The sequence below is a fragment of the Catharus ustulatus genome, chromosome 1 (assembly GCF_009819885.2).
Source record: "Catharus ustulatus isolate bCatUst1 chromosome 1, bCatUst1.pri.v2, whole genome shotgun sequence".
In the NCBI taxonomy this organism is placed as follows: Eukaryota; Metazoa; Chordata; class Aves; order Passeriformes; family Turdidae; genus Catharus; species Catharus ustulatus.
This window is the reverse complement of record NC_046221.1, coordinates 142,351,239-142,377,481: the sequence shown is the minus strand read 5'-3', so window position 1 is coordinate 142,377,481 and position 26,243 is coordinate 142,351,239. Positions and strand designations below refer to the sequence as shown.

Genomic DNA, 26,243 nt, shown 5'->3' with positions numbered 1-26,243 from the left:
TTTTCATGACAGCAGTAACATTCTTCCACAAGCAAACACAGAAGTTGCAGAAAAATCAAGAATCAAGAAGTTTCACACTGCCTGCAGCGTTCACCTGTTACTAGATTATTCAAGAGAGGATGTTTGCTATTCAAATGGTGAGATGTGAGCCACTTCCTGAAATTCATAACCCAGTCAAAGAAAAACCAAGCACAACTACAGAGGCTCAAAGAACAAGTTAATAATGCAACAAAGGTAGTACAGTTCTTGAAAGATGTTGGCTGCAGCCACAGAATATACCAAGAAGCACTAGCCATAGCTAACAACATTCCAACTCAACAAGACCTTCCAGTATAAATAAGAGACTGTATTTCTCATGCCTTAAGTGTATAAAAAAATTTAAATTAAATTAATTGGGTATTAGCAGACTCTTGCAGTACAACAGCTAACTTGTATCATTAAAATATTTGCTAGACATGTAGTATGTTGGACAACTGCTTAAGAATGAAACACATTTCTAAGGAGAAAATTTGCTTGATATAGAAAATTTTAATTTGCTTGATACATACAATTTTATCTCCATGATAGATTGAAGCATCAGCTATTCCTTTATACTCCTCAAACACTTTTTTATGGGTCCCCTATTGTCACAGAAATATTTTCCTACCTGTCCATCACTGTCTTTGATAACCAAGAGCACAGGTGTGTCTAATCCCATCATTGTCCGATACAAGGTCTTCAAGCTCATGCCATGCTTTGCAGTACTGTAGACAAGAGTCCATGGATAGCCAATAGTCCGTGGTGGAAGAGACTTTGTGAGCTATTAACAAGAAAATTACAACCCTTTATTCAATATATGTTTTACATTTAAGAATGCATTGCATGTAAATGAAAGCAGATTATGTTCTGCTCAACCATTTTTATGTGGCCTTAAAACCTAAGAACTAAACCTGAAGTTTCACACATATATTTTCTACTTTTGGTCACTCAAGCAGATTTCTTTTCCTTCCTCTACTGACCTACAGAAGAATGATTTCTCAAATAAAGAACACGGGTTTGTAAAGGTCTCTAAAAGGTTTATCCATATAATTATTCTTGCATAACAATATTTCATGTCCCATCAATGTCTTAGTATTGAGTAAGTAGATCACACAAGTCAGCAGGTAACAAGCTGAAGGGTAAATGCTGCTTGTAGCCCTATTCTTGTGCTTTTTAATTCAAAACTTCAATTAACACATTTGTAATGAAATCACTTTGGACTGGACAGCAAGAACTGCAGTGTTTTCACTAATGTTTTCAAGAAAGAATGAAAGCAGGGCTAAGACAGACAAGAGTCTGCCTGAATACATAGTGTATTCTATTCAAAATTAGAATTTTAAAAAAGCAGTATTTTATCTACGAATCGCGCTCTGCTTCAACATTGAGACACACATGTATATGGTGTTAGATGGGATCCACCCAAAGAAATAGACAGAGCTGGCAGATATGCTCACTGAGCCACTTCCCATTGTTTACCAGTATTCCATGGCAACCGAGGACATCCTGGTTAGCAAATGTCATGTCCATTTACAAGATGGGCTGTAGGAAGAATCCCAGGAACTACAGACCTGTCAGACCTCAGTGCCTGGGAAAATCATGACACAGGTGACCTTGAGTGCCATCTCATAGAATGTGCAAGAAAACCAGGGCATCAGGCCCATCCAGGGTGGGCTCATGAGAGGCAGGTCCTGCCTGGTAAACTTGATTTTCTCTATGACAAGGTGACCTGCTCAGTGGATGAGGGATAGGCTGTGAATATTGTCCACCTGGACTTCAGTAAAGCCTTTGACACCATTTTCCACAGCACTCTCCTGGAGAAACTGGCTGCTCATGGCTTGGACAGGTGCACTGTTTGCTGGGTAAAAAACTGGCAGGATGATCAAGCCCAGAGAGTGGTGGTGAATGGAGTTAAATCCACTTTGTGGCCAGTCACTTGTGGTCTTCCCCAGGGCTCAGTACTAGGGCCAGTCCTGTTTAATTTCTTTACTAATGAACTGGATGAGGGCATGCAGTGCATTCTCAGTCTGTTTGCAGATTACAACAAGCTGGGCAAAAGTGTTGATCTGCTGCAGGGTATGTAGGCTCTGCAGAGGGATCTGGACAGGCTGGATTGATGGGCCACGGCCAACAGTACAAGGTTCAATAAGGCTAAGTGCCAGGTCCTGCACTTGTGTCACAAAAAGCCCCTGCAGCACTACAGGGAAAACAGCAGCTGGAAAGAGGAAAAGGACCTAAGGGCGCTGCTTGACAGCTGCACATGACATAGCGCATGCCCAGGTGGCCAAGAATGGAATCATGACTTGTTCCCCTGTACTCAGCACTGATGAGGCCACACCTTGAGTTCCGTGTGCTGTTCTGGACCCCTCTCTAAAAGAAAAACATTGAGATGCTGGTGTGTGTCCAAAGAAGGGCAGTGAAGCTCATGAAGGGTCTGGAGAGGACTGAGGGAGCTGGGGTTAAGCCTGGGGAAAATGAGGCTCTGAGGGAACTCATCACTCGACAACTACCTGAAAGTAGGTTGTAACAGTCAGTCTTTTATCCCAAAACAGGACAAGAGAAAATGTCTCCTCAAGTTGAGCCACTGGAGGTCTGGATTGGATCTTAGGAACAATTTCTTCAGTGAAAGAGCTGTCTAGCATTGGAACAGGGTACCCAGGGAAGTGGCTGAGTTACCATCCTTGTTGAAATAGTTAAAGGAGGCGTAAGATGTGGCACTTAGGGAAAGGGTTTAGTGTGGACTTGGCAGTGCTGAGGTAACAGCTGGACTCTGTGGTCTTAATCTTTTCTAATATATGCAGTTTATTTTCTTCTATTTAGTATCACGAAAAGTCTTCTTACTAGTGTGTTTTACACTAGTCATAGCATTTGTGATAAACTAATGTGCAATTATGAAAAATGCTATATCTAAGTCCATACCTTTTCAATTTGTTCTGGTTGTAGTAATTCACTTGGATCACTAAGATTTGGCCGGAATGCTTCAGGCTCCAGGTCTGTTTTGATATTTGTTGCCTGTTTTGAATTGGTATCTTCTCTTGTTGTTATCTACAAAAAGAATAGCAAGAAAATAAGTATATGCCATCCTATTAGCAAACAAGATAAAAATTCACAGGTTTAAAATCATGCCGTTATCAATTACGCAAATCCTCTGGAAGTTTAGAAATCCAACAGATTTGATCTGACCGAGACTTCTGATAGCAAACTGATGCACAACTATGTAACAGTAACTTACAGAGACACCTACTCAGAAGAAAGCTATGGTTTTATAATAAAAAAACAACTGTGTATGCAGTTCTCATACACAGCTGCAGGGCTTCAAATGCTTTTCAGAAGATACCTTTAGAAGTTCTTGCATTTTAATAGTGACAGAATTCTAAGTGTAATTTAAAAAAATTAAAAAGAAAAGGAATTAAAATTTCAAAACTAACATTTCTCAATAGCTTCTGAATCAATACTCTTTTAAAGTACTTAAGAAATTTTTTAGATATACAGTAGACATCTGGGAAGATTGCTGCCATATATTTTGAACAAGCCATTTGAATGGAGCCTTAGGAATAGTGCTTCTCCATAAACTGATCTGCTGGAGTACTCACAGGAATCAAAGAAGAAAGAATTGAGAGGGTAGGGTGGGAAAGCAGCAATAACACTTAATTTGCACAGTGAGCACTGAGGTCTGGCAAAGATGCTCTATGCAGAAGGGTCCTGTAGTAATTTAAAATACCTGACCTACATATCTACCCTCTTGAGTGGAGATGGTAGAAGCCACAAAATTCCTCATCAGATGTAACTCACAACAGCTTCTTACCCCAGTCAACACTCACTGGCACTTCCAAGTTAAAGTGCCATGTCTTGATAACTAGAATAGCTGTGATCCAAACAGATTTCCATCTATAAATCCAGATGCAGGGATATTTAAAACTCACTAGGAACAGTAAAATCTGACAGAGCAGCAGGACAAAGTGAGGAAGTTAGTAAGATAAGCCACTGCAACAAGACTTACTAAAGTGTTGAGAGAAAAAGGAAATCTTAACAAGATTAAGTGCACCTGAAAAATTTATCAGCCTAAACCAAGTTTCACTAAAAGTCAGACTGTCCAAATGAAAATCCGAATCCTGAAAATTTCAAGAAAATACCCACCAAATCCAGTTTGCCACAACCGTCACACTTTAAACATACAGGATACAACTGCAATATTTCACAACATCACCATAATAAACTTCACTAAGCTTTTGTGAACTTCCTTAGTTAATTAAAAAAAAAGCCAAATCAAAGAAAATTCTGAAATACAGACAGGACTATTTAAAAAAATGCAGCCACCTGAGCAAAAAAAAGGATATCTCTTTCATCTCCCTCAAGAACTACAAAAAAAGTTCTTATCACAAACTCTTGTTATTTAAAAATAGGCTTTAAAAGTCAACATATCAAAGTATATTCATACAGCAACTCAATTACAGAATTAATTCCAAACCCAAGAAAAGATGTGCTTAAACTGAATATCAAGCAAGAAAAAAGCTGAAGCTTTTCTTTTTTCGATGGAAGGTAACAAGAACTTCCAACGTAGACTAAGCACTAATTTCCGTATCACAACAAAAAATGCAATTTTCCACATAAATATCTTTTTCATGTACAAAAGAGATGGCCTTCATGTTACTTTACAGAGTGCTATCTCTAAAGTGTTATTTCATAGTCCAAGTATTTTCTGCCTTAAATGCTTTTCTTCCATCATATTACTGCTTCAGATCCAAAGAAGTTCAGCATTGTTCAACTGTAGAGCAGAAAGTTTTTTCCCTTGTTATTCTTTAATTCTGATTAAAGACCACCATGCAAAACATGATGGTCTTGATATATTGATATATATATGGTCTGAATAATTTGGATTCAAGTGGTGTGGGGGAATTGAGTTTCTTGGTTTAGAGGTTTTGGGGATTGGGGTATTTTTTTGGATGGATTTTTTCTTTCTTATTATTATTAATGTAAAGCAGTTTTCTTCTAGGAAGAAAACTGCTTTGTAGAAGCAGTCAAACAGTATCTGTTCAAAGGAATCTGAGAGAAAGCAGTCTAGCTTCAAAATGTTCATATTTATTTCCCACCAAAGTTGGAGAGTGCAGACTGACTGATAAGTCAGATTCCAGGGACTTCCATGATTGGTAAATGTCACACAGTCTACACCACATTTGAGACCCCAACTCTCAAGCGGTCTCAGAGCAGAGTTTATAGGCTGCAGCCTATCACATCAGATTCTTATAGTCAGCCTAAACCTTGAGTTTGAGCATACCAGGTTAAAGGTATTTGGAAAGAGCTCCTACACTTCCAGAATATTAATACATGGATTCTCCACCACCACTTGCCAAAAACAGAATAGTTCTGTTCTCAAGCAGGAATAATTTTTTTGGTTTTTTGAGCAAGATTTCTGACCTTCCTGTAACAGTGCAGCTTTTGAGTTCAAGGTTCATGTTCATCATTGATCTATGTAATTGTACTACTTACAAAACATTTTAAGTGATTAATTACTGATTATTAAACAAACAGAAGTATCAGAGCTAAGAAAATGTTTGCTTAAGTAATTAAGTAATGTATTTAAAAAAGCAAGATCAAATACAAAAAAAAAAATCCAGAAAAAAAATTTTAATTTTCAGCAGCCAAGTACTAGAGAAAAACAAAATACTCAATGCTTCTAAGGAAATCCAAGCTATTTTTTCCACCAGTAAGGCGTGTATTATGTACACAGCAGCTAACAATATAATAACTCTCACAAAACTATGGAACACACCTAAAGAGAATGCAAATATCAGTTTCAATCCATATCCATAGACCTTCAAAAATCCAAACTGATCTCAATGCACTGTTTTGTGTGTATGTGTATGACCTTTGCCATGTTGAACTGCCTCAGTTACCTGCTTTTATAATGGCAAAAATACTTACCTATTTCAAAGAAGTTGTGAAGCATCATACTTGCCAGGTACTGTGAGATTCTCGGTGAAAGATTCCTATATAAAATTAAACACCCATGCAACAAGGTTTTGGATTCTTCACCTGTTTTGCATTCTTTTTAGGGAAGCTTCTAACACAACACACCAGTCTAAAGTAGAAGTTAAAACACAACACTGCAAGTCAAGCAGTACTGAGAACAAATTTTCAAATTCTAACAGAAAATTCCCATGTGAAAAAGGTGGAAGTAGTAATTCCATCATAAAATTACTGATTCCATCATAGAATCGCACAATTAAATACATCCAGAACAAAGGAATTTTCTGCTGGATCCTTGTAGTGCTGTAGACAAGACAAACCCACTGAGTGCAGGACTTGCCCTGATCCAAGACACTACAAAGAAAGATGTTTTAGTATCTGGAGATGGGGTTTAAACTACTGAAGAGGGCACCTGGAGACGTCTGCAGAGTGTGCGCAGTTCTTCGCTATTTAGAGCATCGATCCTGCGGTGATACTCAGCCACTGACACTACCTGAATATGGAGACAGGAAGACAATAATTCCACTGACAGTTGAAGAAAAGTAAAAAAGGTATGAAAGAAAAAACTGGAGGAGAGTGATGAAGGGAAAATGTGCAATGACAAACAAGAAGGGCCAAAAGATATTTTTGTTTCTGCAAAGGACAGTGCACATGTAGGTGATTTTAGACATATGAGTAAACACAGCAAGATTACAAAATAAACACTATGGGCACTAGCAGTCAGATATCTCACTGATCTAGGATGAATAAAGAACTGATATAGGAGTGCATGAAGTTTCCAGTATCAGGATGCTAAATGAAAAGTCAATCTGAGTTACATGCCTTAACCCAAACTCTTCAGCCCAAGGTCCTCTCAAACATTCTTTACACTCAGATTAATGAATCCTGTGAACCTGGTTTGCTTTCCTAGATGAAGACTAGAAGCAAATCTCAGGCTTCTCAGTAAGCTCTAACTCTTGTGTCTGGCAGTGAAGATAAAGACAATCTAAGCAGGACTACAGTTTAATAACATCCCAGTTTAATAACATTCCCCTCCAAAGTTTCTGGAGTTGCTCATCTGTCAACACATTCACTTCAAATGGCATCTCCACTTTGGCAGGAGGTGTACAGCCAGAAAGTCTTTAGTCAGAAAGCTCTAGAACATGCTGCTCTGGTGCAACAAGCTGGCTAAAGGACTACAACAGTCATTTTGATGTAACTAGAGCAAATAATGTGATTTTGAGAACAACTCAAAATCATCATTGGTATGAAAGCATCTTAAAACAGCTGGTGGAGAGATTAAATGGATGTCCCATGTAGTAAGAGCATATTAAAAACTTCTAGAGCCTACCACAGTGCAAAGGAAGACAACCACAAGTCCAGCAGCTCCCCATCTACCTGTCCCTACTACAAGGAGTTTGGCCAGATACTCGCCACTGTCCTGAGTACAGAGCCCACAGTCATGCATGACTGGCTCTTGAGCAGCGATGGTTCACTCTACCCCATGCAACTGCAAGGCAAGGAAAAAGGAATACTTGTGACATCCAGCTTTATTACTGAATAATCTGTAATTACTAGCACTCGATTTATTGCCATTATTTTTCTACTGTTCTCTTAAAACAGATCACAAATATTGTTGTAAATTGTATTACTGGCTTGTGCCAAATAGCTATATATAAAGCTTTAACAGTATTCCACTCAAACATGTGATAGCGCAGTTTTACCCTTCTATTTGCTATGACACTTCAATTGCAAATTTACACTGTTCACAACAGCAACTTATGAACATGATCCTGAAAAGTAGTAATGTGACCCCTAGCCTTATTGTTTCTTTAAGATACACCCTACCACATGTGAGGCAGTAGGTAAACTACAATAGGCCGTAAATGTGTAACTCAAGGAGATTCTAGAGAAAAAAAATCTCAAAATCCCTGACACCATTATATAGTTATTTCACATAGTGGAAATGTAGACAGCTTTATGGGCACTGCAATTTTGTCTTCAACCTCTCAAATGCATACTTATCATCTTGCATCTGTGAATTGCTTATCAGCTTTTTAACTCAGAGATCAACCTTTTCTTAGGCCATGGCAAAGCCTTATTTTTCTTGCTTGAGAGAGACACGAATACCTACCCAAGTGTATACAATGTAATAGCTTCTTGGCATGCTGAACCTGTTGCACACTGTCGCATTCCATTTCTTTTGAGAACAAAAGCCTGCATAATGGCAGACCATTGGTATGCAATGACTAACATCATAAATAGCATGTCATAGAATGTCAAACTAGCCACAGGAAAATGAAAAGAACCCACACTCTCAAACCCAGAGTTTATTTTAAGTACACAGTCCATACTAAATATACAGTTTGTACTAAGCTCTGTGAGTAAACCATGAGACATGGTCTCAAGTTTATCCACTCATCACTGAACTAGACTTCAAATGATTATGGTAAGATACTTCAGCCTTCCAGATGCTGCACCTGGTCCTCTACATAACGTCCGTGGCTTAGGTCAACATGCTTTATTCTTGCTTTGCAGTGGACAAGACTATGTACTCCTCGATTAAATGAGCTATACAATCTTGAAGTCAGATATGTCTAAGCTTATTAGCAACTACCTTCAACTTCATTCAGGAATTGAGATACAACTTGCAAACAAACAGCATTTTGTCACTGCTAGGCTCAAAAGCACTATTTTGAAATGTTAGTAGTAACATTAGAAGTTAATTCTTTGTTATAGGCTGGTTCAATTCATAGTTTGCTTATGTTGTTTCCTCTTCCATCAAGATTTCCTCATGTTCCTTCCTTGCAGCCCTATTAATCTTCTAGTCTACTTCACCAAGTAAAATAAACCAGTGTTTTCTTCCATCTCCTGCCCTACCCCCTTCCCCTATCAGCTGTTTTTCGATCATTCCAGGACCTACTTCTACCACATTCTACATTGAGCTTTGATTCTCAAACATAGAACATAGCCTTCCATAGAGTATGAGAAATACCTAGAAATCAAGACATTTCATTAATAAAAAGTAGATGCAGACTCCTATTCATGATACTGGACTGTAGTTTTCAGTACAAAATGCTTTTTTGTAATAAAATTCTTCCATTAAAGTAATTAGGTGAAGGTCTACCAATATGAGGTTTGCTATGTGCTTTATTTACTATGCTCTCTTCACTATGCCATATTAGCATCCAGTTTCCTGGATAACCAAAGCTAATTTTTTGAGGATCAGGAAATGTTCCTGAATGACACTGTTCTCTCTAGTTGTTTTCTGCTTTAAAAAGAATGTAAGAAAAGATAAAAACAGCTAAACCTCTTAAGGTTAATCTGGGCACTGGTTGGAATAGAGCAAAACAAGTAACGTAGCCTGGATTGTTAGTGTACTTCAGGGCAAAAAGGGTTCTGCTTAGGGACTTGAAACTGTCTACTGCAGATGGTATAGCACTGGGAGAAGCTGCTGAATCTCTTGAAGGCAGGGAGGCCCAGCAGAGTGACCTCAGCAAATCAAAGGACTGGGCAATCACCAACCACATTCAGTTCAACAAAGGACAGAGCTGGATTCTGCTCCTGGGATGCAACAACCCAGGATGTAGGTACAGACTGGGGAATGAGATGCTGGAGAGCAGTGCCATGGAAAGAGCCCTGGGGATCCTGGTCCATGGAAAGCTGGATACAAGTCAGCAGTGCCCTGGCAGCCAGGAGGGCCAGCCCTGTCCTGGGGGCATCAGGCACAGTCAGGCAAGGCAGGGATTGTCCTGCTCTGCTCTGAGCTGGGGTGGACTCATCTCCAGTGCTGGGCGCAGCTTTGGGTGCCACAAGAAAAGACAGAGAAAACTATTAGAGAGTGTCCAAGGGAGAGCAACAAAGATGCTGAAGGGTCTTGAGGGGAAGCAAAGTGAGGAGAGGCTGAGGTCACTTGGTCTGTTCAGCCTGGAGAAAAGGACATTGAGGAGAGACATCACTGCAGTTACAGCTTCCACATGAGGGGAAGAGGAGGGGCAGGCACTGATCCCTGCTCGGTGGTGAGCAGTGACATAACCCAAAGGAATGGCCTGAAGCTGTGTCAGGAGAGGTTTAGGTTGGATATTGGAAAAAGGTGATATGAGAAGGTGTTTGGACACTGCAACAAGCTCCCCAAGGAAGTGGTCACAGGACCAAGCCTGACAGAGTTCAAGAAGTGTTTGGACAATGTTCTCAGGCACATGGTGTGACTTTTAGGGATGATGCTATGCAGGGCTGGGAGCTGGACTCAATGATCCTCATGGGTCCTTTCCAACTCTGCTTATTCTGTGATTCTAAGTTTGAAAAGACACAGAATACATCCTTAGAGATCTAATACTACCCACTCTACTCACATTGGCAGCATTGGTGAAAAAATATGGGATGAATTGTATGACTCATGGTATGACTCTTTAACCTTTGACTCTTCACACCATGTATATGTGAGTTAACCACTTAGCAAAACACCCAACAGTTTGAGTATTTAATAAGTTGAGAGTTTGCATACTAATGATTCAAACAATTGAGAAGCCAGGCATTCTCCTTTTGGAGAAACTCATGCTTCTAAACTCAGTTTTTTTAAAGATATGCCAAAAGTACCTAACTTTTTTAAGCTATGATGGCCACTTGTAATGAATGAAACTGAAGACAAAATTCCAAATATGGAACATTTCTTGTCCTTCAACAACACACATGAAAAAGTAGTTAAATTTTTTTAATGTTTGATCAGCCCTTTCAGCCACTGGTCATATCATCCTGCTATAGGCAGATGCAAAAAGAGGTTTTTACACCAGTGAGGGATTGCTCAGTTAAACAAAGCCACAAGTGTCATTCTCCCCCCTTCTCCTCCCTCCCCGCACTGCCCCCCCATGTCTGTTTGCTAACAGGGAGGAGCTTTCACTGCTGCCTTCAAAACAAACACAGCTAAACGTTCAGAGCTAACAAGCAGCTGAAACTGTCTCCTTTGAGAATGGGACGGTCTTATCAGAGCTGAACAGTGCTTCTGGAAGTTAACAACAGATAAAGTTTAACGGCAGAAACGGCTTTCAAACATAAGTTATCTATAACCCCATTACCAACACAGAATATGAAAGAAAAAACAAGTATTAAGAAAGAACACAAACTGAACAATTTTATTTTGAATCTTAATACATAGGTGAAAACTCAGAAGAACTTCAAACTTCATGAACGTTAATTCTTGAGATTCAAAAATATTTCAGGATATTTAATTGAAGAAAAAAACCCAATGCAGTTTTATTAGGCCACTTACAAAGTTATTTTAGAATATCTTCTAATAAAAAGATACCTATGCAAACTGAATGCTACTATAAATACTTTCAGAGAAAATACTAACTTTATTTTTCAGACAAATTTAGTTTCCTCCCGGAAATATTAGACTGTTGGAGAGAAGACTATATTGAAGAAGCAGCCTGCTCCATCACATCAAATATTATTTGGGACATATTGATTAAATCACAAAAATGCTTTAATTCATGGGGTGAATCACACCAGATAAACAGTTGTAAGGTATCGTTTTAAAAAACCTCAAACCTTAAGAATAATTTAATTTGATTCATTTTCAAAGGATGTGGCTGCAAAGCTGTTAATTTTCTGTTTTGTGTGGTTTTCAGTCAATTCTGCTCCCTGTCACTCTACTGTTGACAAGAATGGGAAGGGATGACAGCTGGTCATTTTATGCAGAGAAGGACCACAGAATGACAGCAGACCCCTGGTTTGGCTGTCACCATGGTTCTTTCTCTCAGTATTTTTAAAGCTGTCCTTCTCCAAACTGTTGTGCACACCAGGGACAGAAACGTTGAGTAGGCCACATGACAGCAGCATTCTCCCTGTGACCAATATTGTCCCCACAGCTTTGCAGAATGAGCTGTTAAATGTCTGCCTCAAAGTGCTCTAAGCCCATAGCAACTGTACCAAGCTGTAATTAACATAAACTGAAGATAAACTGAAGTATCTGCAATAGCCAGAATAAATGAACTTGAAAAGAATGCAATCAAAGCCTGAAGCACACAAAGTGTTACAGTCTGTAGACCTTAATAACAAGCTATTTTTTTCAAGCTATGAGAAAACACTCATATGAGAGATATGATAATGCCAGCAAGATAACTAAACTTAACATGCAAAACATTAAACAGTTTAGGATGTTCGTGCAAAGAATTAAGAATTAGATTTAAGAAAATCACTTTCTTAAAGAGGCAGGCCAGACAACTTTACTCCCTTTGTCCAAATAAAAAAGATCTGTAGCAACATGACCAATAAAACCCAGTTCCCTTGCAAAACTATTTAAATGGAAGTTTCAGCAAGCAGAAAAAACAGAGGTTCAGCTGAAACCACAGCACCTGGTGCTTGAACTCAAGCTACCATTACAGGAGAAGGCAGACTAAGCAAGGTTACATCTCGGCTCTGATACCGCCCTGAAAAGATCCTCTCAGGTGTATGACAAGAAAGCATTAAGCAGGCTTAGAAGTAAATGAGTAACAACCTAGTATGAAAATTTTTGTCTCTTGCTTTAAGCAGAAAAAGAAGCCAATTAAGGATCAACTTCAGATTCCACAGATCATTAAAAACATACAGGAAAAAATATAAGCATTTACTACTAATTTGCTTTTTTAACTTATAATCAACATTTTTGCAAACTCCTCTGCTACTCTGACTTTGTTGAAGTAGATTAACATTTCATAACTATTAAAAATGCAAACAATATAACACCAAGTAATTAAATGGAAGAACTATAATCTTTGAATAGTTCAGGCTGGAACAGACCTTACAGCTCCAACTCCTCCTCCCACCCCCCTCAATCACGGGCAGGGAACCTTCCAGTATACCAAGTTACTCAAAGCCTCATCCAGCCTGGCCTTGAACACTTCCAGGAATGGAAATTCCACAAATTCTCTGAGAAATCTACTCCAGTGCCTCACGACCCTCATAGTGAAGAATTTCTTCATAGTATCTAATCTAGACCTTTTCTCCTACAGATTAAGGCCATTCCCCTTTGTCCTATCACAACATGCCCTTGTGGAAAGTGCCCCTCCAGCTCTCTTACATGAGAGCTGTAGGCTCTGAGAGCTGAGCCCCTGTAGGCTCTTAAGATCGGCCCAGAGCCTTCTCTCCTCCAGGATGAACAGTCCCAATTCTCTTATAGCAGAGGTGTCCAGCTGATACCAAAACATCAATTTACTGTCCCTCCTCTGGACTTGTTCTGGTCATGGTAAAAGCACAAACAGGATGCGTAAACTCACAAATTACCTGGGACAACCAGTATGGCAAATATCTGTCATCACTGAAAGGTTCTAAGCTAAGTTATCTGTATAAGAAAGTACTGGATTTCACTCTGCTTTTTTATTACTGAAAATGTATAATTAGTTCACTTCATTAATCTAAAAATTTAATATGGAAAACTGATTTTAAAAATATTTCAGTAGTATTACTGAATTGATGCAACCTTGCAATTCTGATATCCACAGAGAAGTACTAAATTTTCATCTATCACATGCAAGTCCCTATCATTAGCTTATCACAAAGTTAACCAGTAACTCAAAATGTCAGAAGCTGTGCAAGTCTCAAACAATTCAAACTATTAAAACAAACATTTTAATTCTCTTTGCATGCTAATAACTTGAGAATATAAAAATCAAGATCAGTTTTCATGGGTTTTGTGCCCTTTGGCTATGCTGCCTATCCAAGCTCTGCAAAGTACAGACAGGCATTCCCAAAGAGGGCAATCCACCTTTTGTTCCCTTGCATTGTCTGATGTCTTTTGTCTGAAATGCTTTAATAGGAAGAACCACTGCCTGCATTTTTGACATTCTAGAAACTTACTGGCATCTCTTGTATTGCCATAAAATAGAGACAGTAAATACCAAACATTTACTAAAACGTGGGAGGCTGACATTCCTGGCCTTTTAAAGGGAGAGCATAACACACCAATTAGTCACTAAAGTTTTGATTTCTTACCCTAGGAAAGTATCAAACCCTTTCAAATTAACAGCATCACCAGGAAAGTAACAAAGGCCTTTCATGTAAATAATCTAGGACTACTTAGTTGCTTCAATCTAGCATTTTTGTTTTATTGTATCACTTAATTTAGCCCAGCAATTGTTATTTCATGTCACATGAGTCTTCCTTCATATTGAGAACAAACATTAATAAGATTCAGTCAGAAACCTGTACACTTTATACGCTGGCAGTTTCCTTAATATTCTTTCCACTGCTCTTGCATAATAGAAATAATTATACCAATACTCCTTCCTTTCTGTAAAAAGATTACACTTGCACATTAGGTTTATGAACACTCATTGAAGAAAAAAAAAATCCAACTTCAAGAATAGAGCTTGTCTTACCGACATAGCAACATTTAAAAAATATCCCTATCCGTAGATACTCCTGTACCTTCTTTTTCTAATTTGACTTTTTACATGTTAAAATAATCTTCTCTGCCTTTCTCACAGCAAAGTTGATCCTTATTCTCACGGAGTCTTCTTTAGTTCAAACTGTCCTTAAAAGCTGAGTAAGTATTGTTTTTATAACATAGTTAGACTCCAGCTAAAGCTCAGTATTGGTCTTAAGGGAAAATATTATAACAAAGGATACTGCTACTTTTTTAAATATCTGTGCAAGTTATACCTATTTATCTATCTAAATACATGTTAAAAAATACATTCTTTGTAAACTGAACTTCAGATAGTTTTTACACTGCTACAGGGTATGCTAGAATAACTTTTCAGTTCATTCAGGTATTATGTCTCCATTCTACTCCACTACCACAGAGGAAAGTTAAGACCCTATTACTTCAAAAATGTGTCACTATTTAGGATCACATATTTTATAGAACCATTTGTTGCAACAAGTCAATTTCATATTTTGCAAGTATCCTGGTTAAAAATAAAAAAAGTCCACAATATAAAAAAGATAAAGAATAAAAACCTGCTAATAAACAAAAAATAAAACACCAACTCAACAGCATCTTGAAAGAGGTCTGCTTGAAAACCCAGTAAGATGTAATTAAGAATTAGACTATCCTGTCATAAGGAGAGTCTAAATGAAAACTACCTTCCAAATTTACCAGTGGGTAAAAATACAGTATATTGTCAAGATCATTTCTCCCCTATCCCCAAGATGTTTTGCAAGTCCCACTGAAAACTTTTTCCTTAAGATACTACTGCATATTAAATAGTACAACAAAAAGCCTGTTTGGGGAAAACATCACTGAAAAAAACCCCAGTTCCTTTCATAAATCTAATAAACTGCAAAGCCAGTGCTTTTGCTTTCTCCCCTTCACTATAAACATGAGAATGGGGACTACAGTAAACTCATGTCCACAAATTTAGAAGTATTTTCAACCTTTATACAGCTGACTGACTTCTGAGAATGTAATGGTAGGTCAGGAAATTTACACTTCTCTAATTGTATGCCCAATGCAAATTCGTGTTCTTGGTACTTTGCTATAAAACATAATTTTGTTAAAAAAATGCATTACTCCAAAGAAAAAGAAAGGAAAACAATCCACTTTAAAACTGCTGAACCCCTTAATGCTCAAAGTAGTTTCTCTTATCTAATACCAATGGAATACCAGTAATTAGGTTATGTTCCAAATATAATGAAAATTTGTGACTTAGCATTCTGTTTACACATTCAAAATTTAAACTTCCAGAAACTGTCTCTGCACCACAACATTTAAAGACCGCAATAACAAACATGAACATACTACACTGACAATTACCAGAGTGCATTTACGATTAACTGGCTGGTGCTTTCTTCCCTTCTTCCCATACCAGAGACGAGACATTTCCCTTCTAAAAATAAAATGAGACTAAAAAAAGAAATGAAACAAAAACCAGGGTTGAAGGCTGTTTGAAAGCATTCTCTGTACCTGCTGGCAGTTCCAGGCACAGGCAGAGCCCCACAATGCCGTGACAGGATAGTTTGCTGGACGCTCACATTTGACTGACAAGGCAGGGAGCAAATGAGCGAGTGTTCACCAGGGGGATGTATCGCAAATGATGACGATACAAAGGAGGAAGGCTTCCTGTGCTCAAGGGCGGCTGCAGAGCACTACTTTGTTAAAAAGCGAAAATATTTAAAGATACAGAACTTAATTGTTCATGCACAATGTTGAAGAACACAAAAATAATCCCCAAGAACTGCTTGCAGTATTCTGTTACAAGGTAATTGTTCACAAACAATTTCCAATGGTAAAATGTTTGCATCAATATTGAACTAATAATTTGCTTTCCTTATGCTCCCAACCTTACATAAACCCTGTCAGTCATTTTTTAGAGTCGAGAAACAGAAGAGTGCTCAGTGAAGATTTAAAATATTATTTAAAACAAAGGGGGAGTGGGGGCGGCGGGGTGGTGGTTTAAAGCATTTGGAAACTGTTAGCAGTGAAGCCTTTTCTGTTTGTAAGCTACGAGAAGAAAATTAATCCTTTTGTCTCTAAGCTAAACTTGCTGTATGGGTTAAATGCTAGTCTCAGTAAGAAAGCATTTTTGGAATCATGATTATTTTTCCTTTAAGGAAAGATGTTTATTTAAACAGGAATGTGCAATAGTAAAAAGCATGACAACCCTGTAAGAATCTTCTTGTAGTAGCACTTACAGTCTGTCTTTCTAACGCATACCCAAAATGAAATACCTCCCTTTCTGCCCTCAACATCCCCTAAAACAAAAAACCACCAAAAAAATCTCCACATCACCCATGCTCCAAGTTCTGTGTGAAAGCAGTAAACTCCCACACAGTCTAATGAAAGTGTAAAGGGCGGCACCAGAACATGAAATCATCATTCACTCAGGCTCTCGTGTGATGATCTAAAAGCCAAGACAACCAAGCAGAGAACACCAGGATCAAAACATGTATTTTACTGCAAACTATGCATTAGAACACTTCACCTTCCACTAGTGTCTAACATTCTGATGGATAAAATATTTTTTCTTTTCAGTAAAACCTTTTTGGGAGCTGGCATCTCTGAAAGTAAAAATCTTCTAACTTATCAGAACTATTAAGGCAGCAAGTAAAAACATTTTTATCATTGGAATATTGAAGCTGGGATTTAATTCAAATATGTAACAATGATTTGACTAAATCTATAGTCAAATGGTGTATAATTACAATAATAACCATACATCTATGTGCTTAAGTTTTTTTGTTGGGTTTTATTTTCAAATAATAAGATAACTAATACTGAGGGTTAAAACAAGAACAAAAACAAGACACCCTTAAAACTGTTTCAAAATGACAATTACTACCAATATAAAAATATAATACAAGCTACAGACATCACTCCCTTCTCTGCCAAGTCTGGGGAATCTTACAGGAATGGAGAATATGCAGCAAAAGTATTTCTAACTTTCTCTGGAAACAAAACCTTTAAGGCAGAAAGCAAAAGCTAGTGATCACAGCCTACTTTATCAGCCTACTTATCCTTTCCCTGCCCTTCAGGAAAAAAAAAAAAATTCGTCACTAACAAAAACCAATATGTTGTTTCTCCAAAGCTAGGAAGGAAGAAAAGGATCTGATGAATCCTTTTTTGTCCCGCAACATTTAATCTCAAACAAGTCTAACAATTCACTTAGAAGTTTCAAGTTTCTCTCTGAATAAAAATTACTTCTCACAGAGCTTCTCAAAAGGATTTTGAAAATTTGCTCAAAAGAAAAGAGAGCAATATAAAATTCTGTTCGATCTGACAACTCACTTTCCTCACTTAATTACAGCTGCACAGTTTAATGGGAATGAATGCACAAGTAACATTATGAGATGCCCTGACCGTGTTTTGCTGCTCAGTCCTGCAGCAGCAGCAGCCTCTATGAGCTGGCAGCTGCCTTCAGCTGGGAGCATCTGCTGCAAAGGGAGAGAGGGAGAATCTGAGCAGCACCAACACTCAGCACACTCAGGAAAGTTGCAAAACTTGTCACTCATGACACACCTCTACCCCAGCCACAGAAAGAAGCCCACACGAGAAATGTGACCCCAGTAGCAACACTTAGTTAAAGATTAATAAATTGCTCTTTTATTTTTTCATGCATCTGGGGATTACAGCACTGATCTGTTAACTGGGATCAGAATCTCATATCTTGTTGCCATTAATGTAGGCATTGCCATCAGTGCTCTTAATAAAAGGTTCTAGTGAGGAGCACCAGCTCACACAGGACATCTGTGCAGAGCAGCAGCAAACACTTAAGAGCATCCACCTATTTCTGAAATAGACAATGGAGCAACAGAAAATGTATCTAATTACACTGAATGATAATACTGTTATTGTCACTGTCCATTTACAACCAAGATACAGATCTCTACACAATCGACGTGCATAATCCTTTCAGTAATTTTGCCTCACAATGTTGTTTCTTCTAATAAATTAATCACCTCAAAAAATACTGTAGTAGCAGCAGAGAAAAAGGAGAGCGACAACAAATAAAGGTACAACTTACAGAATGTCTTATTTCCACTCCAAATCAATTACCTGGTTTACACCTTTTGCCATACCAGATTTCAAGCTATCACATGACAGGACTACATAACACTGAAACAAGGCAGTTAGCACAGTAACCCTCACCTTCAGTAGGAAGACTGGACACCAATGTGGGAAAAGGTTTTTGCAGCTGGATACGACAGAACTATTTCATTTCACACAGTCACTAACAATGTCCTGATACAACCACAGCAACAGAAAAGTCGTGACACTGAATTCTACAATCCCTACATTTAATATTCCTGCTTTTTGACTGAGGTTACATCAGTAGACAACATATTTCCTGTGCTCCATCCCTCTTAAGAGACAGAGGTTAGCCTAGAGGGATAACAGGACAGGCAGCAGGGCATAATTACTCAGTTTATTTACAACTTGCTGTTGATTCCACATGAATAAATGTCAAGTTCAGGAGTAATGAAGTTAAAATGAAGTTAAAATAAAAAAAAAATAAAAATCAGGTACTAGCTTCTCAACAAAATTACTATTCTGTCTTCTAGAACAAGTGTGTCTTAGTAAAAATTGTTGCAGGTAAAGCTAACATGGGATTATAGCTAAATAAGGTTTGATCCCTTTTCCCTTTACAGGTACACAAAACACTCCAACACTGCAAAAAGCTATCTCCTGTAGTGACAATACAACATGGACTGGCACAACTTCCTAGTTGGCTGAGAAAGTTTCCATAAGAAAGGAAGTCTAATTTGAGAAATCATCCTTTGTTTCCTGTCAACAACTCAGGGAAAGGGAGGGGGGAAAAAAAGGAAGTATTTTTCCATCACAAAGTTTTCCTGAGGATTTCCAAAGGTATGCTGAAAGCCATTAAGAATCTCAAAAGCACAAGCTTTTTAGCTGAATGGCTGTGCTTTAACTCTTAGCAGAGGGGCAATCCCAGTTTCCTCTATTAGATACATGTAATAGCCATCAATTACAATTGCATGATTCACATTCATGATTCCCACTACAGGACAGATCCAAGTCATCAAAACCTCTGAATTTCCACTTACAAGTTATAAATACATTTGAAATAGATTAAGCAGTGATAATAGATTCAAAATAGATTAAGTAGTACAGCAAAACAAGAAATACCCTAATGCATGAAGTTGAGAGAGTACAATAACTCTCAAGTTAATTGGAAAAGCTAGAATGAAAGTTACAATCTCTGCAAAGAGCACTGGATTATGTAAATAGACATCCAAGTCTTTTTCTCCAACCACAACAAATTAACATAAACATTTCTACTACAGCACGACTGCTAGAGCTGAAGACACTCATCCTCCAGTACAAGAGCAAAGCCTATTAAACATTCTGTGGTAATCCACAGCAACACACGCATAGTGACACATCCAATCTCTTAGCTGACAATACACAATGTGAAAACCAAATAACCATCTAGTTTGTATATCCAATTCATTATCATAGAGACAGCCTTTCCAGAAACATACTGGAAAAAATACTCATTCTGAAGACTGTTAGCATGGTACATCTCTACACATCCTGTGCAATGTTTCATTCAAGAAGCCCACAAGTTTCAGGCTTCCTCCTCTCTCTGCTGAGCCAGTATTATCCAGCTTGTCATACTGCATTATGTTCATATCGCATTTTAAAATGTAAGCCACAACAAGCAGATGTTGCACCAGCATCCAAGCACTGAAGTAGAGAATGGAAGTAAATTTATAGAACCAACATGATTAAGAATACAAAAACTTAAGACAGCAGTGCATTCTAAAACTGCAATATTCACTTTAATACAGAAATGTAGGTTCCAGTCCAGATCCAATAAAGAACTTAACAACTGAAAAAGGTTTCAAGATTGGGATATTTGACATAGGTGCTTATCTAACCAGGAGACAATAACTGTTTGAGACTTCTACATTTCCATAAATACACAGAATTCTGAGACACTCCAGAAGTTACAGCTTCCAGAGAATGTTGGATTGCTGAGTGTCCAAGTCAAATAACATTTCAAGAAGACAGAACTTCAACTGCAATTAATGGTTTTATTTAATAGGCATTTTCAAACCACAGCTTAAGTTCTAACTGAAATTCAGTTGGACAAATGAGTTACTGCTTTTCAGAAGCATTGTATCCGTGTTTTCTATAGATATTCAACATGCAAAACCAAAGGTAATTACTATGAAATGCAAGTCCAGAACATGACCTACCATGTCTAGGAAAAAATATCTGCAATTATCTATCAACACAAGCTTAATTTTGGAAATTAACTTCTAAACAGTTTTAAATCAAACTAATTTTTTATATTTCCTCTACAATGGACAAGTTAATGAAAAAAAATGAAACTGATAAGCTTCCAACTACTTTAAGACCAGTTTGTGGGTCCTAAGACAAGAAATTTCCTGTTTTCAAATATCTTGCGAATGAGTGTTTAGATTTATATGGACATTAAGTATGACTCAATCTTGAATAATGACAATGAGATCAAATGTCAGGGAAGGAAAAGAAAGAATCAAGGCTTTAAACAAGAATTACTCTAATGCTGAGCAATTCATGTGTTTACTTAACAGATTTCAGGTTTAAATAGGAACCTACTATACACACTTGAACTTAAAAAGGAAACAAGATTAGACCATAAGTACCAATGGAAATTGCTTCTGAGACACTGCACAACAGAAGGCTTGCTGTCAAGTTGCCATGTTTAGATGCAAGTATAGACTATGCTTTGGAGAACAAATTTGTTTATTAACACAACAGTATACATCATTTGTGCTAACAGATACAGAAAACCATTAGCACTTGAACTTAGATAGATCAAGTAAAAAATACCTTGATAAATATATCTTGTAGCTCAGTACAGATGGTAAAAAAAAAAAAAACCAGCACCAAAACAACCCCAAAACACAGCCAAAGCAAACCAAAAGCAAACCAACAAAAAATCCCAACAAACCCACACAATTCAAAACACCCTCTTCCTTGGTGTCAACCCATTCACTAAAGTACAATATAAAAGAAATACTTGAGAAAAAAGGGTGGGGATAACAACTGAGAATTTAGCATCACAGTTTCATTTCTTAGATAGCATATTAAATAAAGTTATTGCCTATTCATTTCTAGCAGATACCAGAGACAAGTCTTTAGCATGATCTCAAGTGAAAAAGTATCCTTTTTAGAAAAACTTTGCAAGTGACACAGGCAGGGGCCTCTCTGAAGACTGATACTAAGCAACAACATCAGCAACAGCAGCTACAAGGTGCCGCAGATTGTTTCAAACCCTGTGAATCAGTCACCTTTACTGACAGTATGGTTAGGCAGCAGTAGATTCACAGTTATTTCTAGTAAGTCAGTTATCTATCAAAGGTTCAACACATAAAAAGAGAAAGCTAAAGGATTTGCTGGACTTTTTTCTGACACTATGTACAATGCAGTATTTCATCAAGGCAGAAGCAAGCAGACAAAACCTGAAGATTGAGTAAGAGTTTGGCCCTATTCACTCAAACTTAATAAACCAACACCTACTACTTGTTTCATGTTACTGATCTTTGCCTTTGCATATTACTTCTTCCCATCCTTTCTTTCCCACTAAACAAACTTAGGGTTTCTCTATTGATGTCTATTGATGAAAAGCTACACCTGAATGTATTAACAGAACTAGCAAAGAAATAAAAGCTGTTTCAGAGCACCACACCTGGTTTACCCATCAATCTTCTTCCCTGTTCTTCTAGCTTTAAGATACTGTACAATGACGGCAGGAAGAACATGTTTTGGAAAAGAAAGGTACTCCACTACCTTCATCCTTTGGTAGATCAACAGTACCCTGTCATGCATTTCCACTTCCCTTCCACCCAGAGTTCTCCCACCTTTGTGATCTGAAAAAGGTAGCCTGTTTTTCAGCCAAATACCAAGAAAAAGACTTCAATTACACTGTTCACCTGCTATTTTAGACTGCACCTGGAGCAAAAACTGACAGAAGAAAAGCTTGTTGCATTGAAGGAAGTATATTGCTTGAAAATAATGACTGAAATTCAGTGGAAATAATGAGTACAACAGCGTAACAAGGGCTACAATTCCTGGCATTTACTCATATTTTCTAGCATACATGTTAAAGCTACTAGAATACAGTTTTGTGTAATGACATCTCAAACCATCCAGTACTGTCAAACATTTCTGATTAGAAAGTTTATAAGAGCTTTCAGATTTGTGCTAAAAGTCAGTCATAGGAAGTCACATTACTCAAATAAAATGCACAAAAGACCATATTAGCATATTTCTTGTACTTGCATAACATTTTTTAATAACCTTATCCATCTCACTAATCACATTAACATGTAAATCCAGAAAATTATTATTTGATAATATTAAAAGAACCAAGTTTGACAATTTCACATAACACAAAGAAATAATATTTTCGAAATGTTTCCTATAACTGTTTCCAGAAAAGACCTAAATACAGGCTTAAGGTGTGGCCTCATTCTGTGGTAAATAACTTACAGATTTTAACACTTGCAAAAAATGTACTGCCTCAACTACTTTGAGAAATAGCTTCTAAAATCTACCACATTCCATCATGAGAAAAATAATAATTATATTGTGTGGAAATTATTCCATGGTTATATTAAGGCACTTAATTACTGAAGAGCTCACTAAAAGAGAGCTATACTGTGCTTTAAACCATAATATAGATCACTATCCACTGATCCCCATGTTACAAAAGGCCAAATTTAAAAACTCCAAATACTTATAAAGGCTTTGAGCAAGAGTTAACACCAAAATACACTGCTGGTAAAAACTCAAGCAATACACATGCTGAAAACACAAAAGTTAGAGACATATTTTTATTATGCTAATTTCAATGTCTCAAAGCACAAATCCTTCATACAATATCACTCAGTTGCAGGGAATGTTTTGCAACCATGGCCTAATACTTCAACTGGCTACATTTCAACTCTGAATTCAGAGTTTATGGTTCTACATTTTGGAGCTAAGCAGACAACTACCTGTAGTTCAACTATTGCAGTTCTTTAAAATTTCTTTTATGCTCTACATAAAACAGTGTAGACTTCCTTAATTTCAACATGTTCTACTGCAGGGTAGGGGGAAGAAAAACAAAATAAATCTTACAGTCACAGATTGCAATTGCTCTCCAAAGACTCAATTTAAACAGTGCTGATGGGATACTTCTACAATATATATACGACAAGAATCATCAAACTTGACCAACACTTGAATGTACAAGACTAGAAGTGCTTTAACTGCATGTACACTACAAAACAAAACCACGTAGACGTGTAAAGATGTGTCCATAGAAACACAGTGGACACAGATTCACATGAGAGAGGGGCACTTATTAAAAAAAGAAGAGATAGTTCCAGTTACAATATATTTCTAAGATACACTCAACAGCATTTTAATGCATGAATAAGTTACAACTGAAAAATTAATTACTAAATTATTGAAAAAGACATTTCATTAATAGCTGTTCTTTTCTGCTTTTGTTGTCCCATCCCTTTTTTAGAGTCTTACCAATTAATACTGAATACTCTAGATACAGGAATAATAAATGTAAGATAACTGTTAGTTTATGAGACTGAAACTTAAGTCTGCTTCACCAAAATTCCAACTTTGTTGCTGCACTCACATTCCTTTCCCTAAGAGTTTTAAGTTACAATTTGCTCCACATAAAAATGATTTGAAATTGTGAAATGTTGCCCTGATCTGATGTTAGAGCAAAGCATCAGGATGGCGTAAATTGAACAGCCATGATCATGATAATCAGACTAATAAAGTGCTTTGTTTTTACTCTTGGAAAATATTTAATAACATTTTAATATATTCTTATGAATTATTAAAAAAAAGTCTTTGATACTGTTCTTCCTTACCTCCCATTCTTTAGCAGCATCTTCAGTACTTGATTCTTCACTAGTTTCAGGCTCTTCTTTCTTTTTTACCACTATAAATCCAGGTTCCCGAAGAGACTCCCCAGTATCTTCTGCATATATTTCTGGACTCCACTGGATAAAGAAGATATACAAGTGATCTGTCCTAGAAAAGTCAAGTTATGACAAAGAAAAGAAAAATAAGGTAAGTTTGTGATCTTTATGGTCATGTTTAATAATATTAAGTATTTAAGGTTAAAATAAAAATACAATTTCATATTTTACTAGATATTAGAGACACATTTGAAACAAACTAGCTAGGTTTGGTTTTGGTTTTTTTAAATTTTTAAATACATGAAGGTGACTATGGAAAAAAATAAGGAAACAATTTGGCAGTGGATTAGCTGTGATTTCATATACAAATACAGTCTTTCAACCACTTCTGTCCCATTGGATAGCTCTGTTTAAAACTGAAGTAACTCCCAAAATAAAACACTAAGACTTTATCTTACTTAGAAAGAGTTACATAAAACCAAACAAAGTAAGAATTTAAAAAATGTCTGCATGTCTGTTTTACCCACTCCCGAAGAGCAGCTGAGCACCTCCAAGACATAATCTGAATTATACAAACTGTGGGAAGTACTACAGATGTGAGAAAATATAGTTGAAAGCATGCGCAAATATATATATAAATCATAAAATTATAAACTACAGACTATGCAAAGTCTCTCAAAAGTGTAGTTATATTTTCATGTGCCTCCACCTAAAAGAATGCTGCACACAGGTATGTAGTAACATTCTCTGAACAGGGTCGGTTATCTAAAGTCACCCTTGTTAAGATTGAGGTTTGTGAATAAAAATCATAAAGGGGGGAAAAAATGGAGGGGCAAATCTTTCTCTGGCAATAGGAAAGAATAAAACATTCTGGATGCATAAGGTTAGGTAAATTCTATCACAGAAGTCCAAGCAAGAAAGAAGTAGCAGACTCACCATGCACTGAATGAGGCATCAAATTTTAAGTTCGCACACAAGTATGGAAGTTTGTTTTAAGTCCTGATTTTAACTTTTCAAGAACTTCGAGTTATGTATAATTATAGCAGTTAAAAGAAATACATGAAACTTGATGCTTAAGGAACTCTAAGGCACTCCTTTCCAGACTGGCTCCTTTGAGACTAAGAACATTGAAATAAAGCTGGTTTGTCAGATAGCTACTTTTCTCTCTTTCTTACTACTAGGTGACAAATATCACTGGATACTGGCACTAAGTATTTTCACTCGTGCAGACTAGCACTCAGCAAGGCTAACACCAAAACAAGAAAATGAACACCCCACCATGAGGACATAGCTGTTTCTTTACAAAAGACACAGTACACACATTGAATGAATAAAGAATTGACAGTATACTGCCCCATTCAGTTAGAGAGACCCTTCACAGACAAAATAATTTCCAAGGACATCAGTACAGACTGCAAAATAAGAATCATTTATTCCAAAATAGGTGATCAATTCTGCTTTATGCTGAAGGAAAGTGCTTGCTGCATTAGAAAATGAACCAGAGACAGTAATAATTTTAATCAACTAATCCAGACATCATTGCTATATATGAAACATTTATCTGTTTTCAAATTAAATACAATACTACTTCAACAAGCAGATTTGAGTTGACTGTAACCACAAGAGAACTCCTGGCCCAGACATGATTAACAGCAGCAGAATTAGTGGGACAGACCTTTGACTCAAAACTTTGCGTTCTCACTACCACTTAAGAGGTAGCAGGGGTGATGTTTAAAAGTAGGTTAGTGAAGCACTACCATAGACTCAATTCTACCTCTTGGGTAAGAATAATACTTTGATGCAATTTCAGTCCATCACACATTTCCATCCACAGTGGACATTAAAAAAAAACACAACAAACTATTTCTTGTTGCATCCAGATTTGGTATAAAATAATTTTATGTCCGTAATCAACCTTTTCT

At 37.1% G+C, this 26,243-nt stretch overlaps 1 protein-coding gene across 13 annotated transcripts in view; it reads right to left on the bottom strand.

The window, feature by feature from the left end:
- Positions 1–26,243, bottom strand: part of OXR1 (oxidation resistance 1) — a 282,332-nt gene that overhangs the window by 8,245 nt on the left and 247,844 nt on the right. For 10 of the 13 annotated variants that reach the window (XM_033082730.2, XM_033082648.2, XM_033082710.2 and 7 more), the window contains 4 exons: positions 24,271–24,433; positions 6,395–6,475; positions 2,935–3,060; positions 647–799 (listed from right to left, as the gene is read on the bottom strand). In XM_033082730.2, the coding sequence (XP_032938621.1) occupies positions 647–799; positions 2,935–3,060; positions 6,395–6,475; positions 24,271–24,433 (523 nt within the window). Of the gene's footprint in view, positions 1–646; positions 800–2,934; positions 3,061–6,394; positions 6,476–15,694; positions 15,814–24,270; positions 24,434–26,243 lie in introns of those variants that run through there. The other 3 variants (XM_033082757.2, XM_033082702.2, XM_033082747.1) reach the window with 3 other exon arrangements.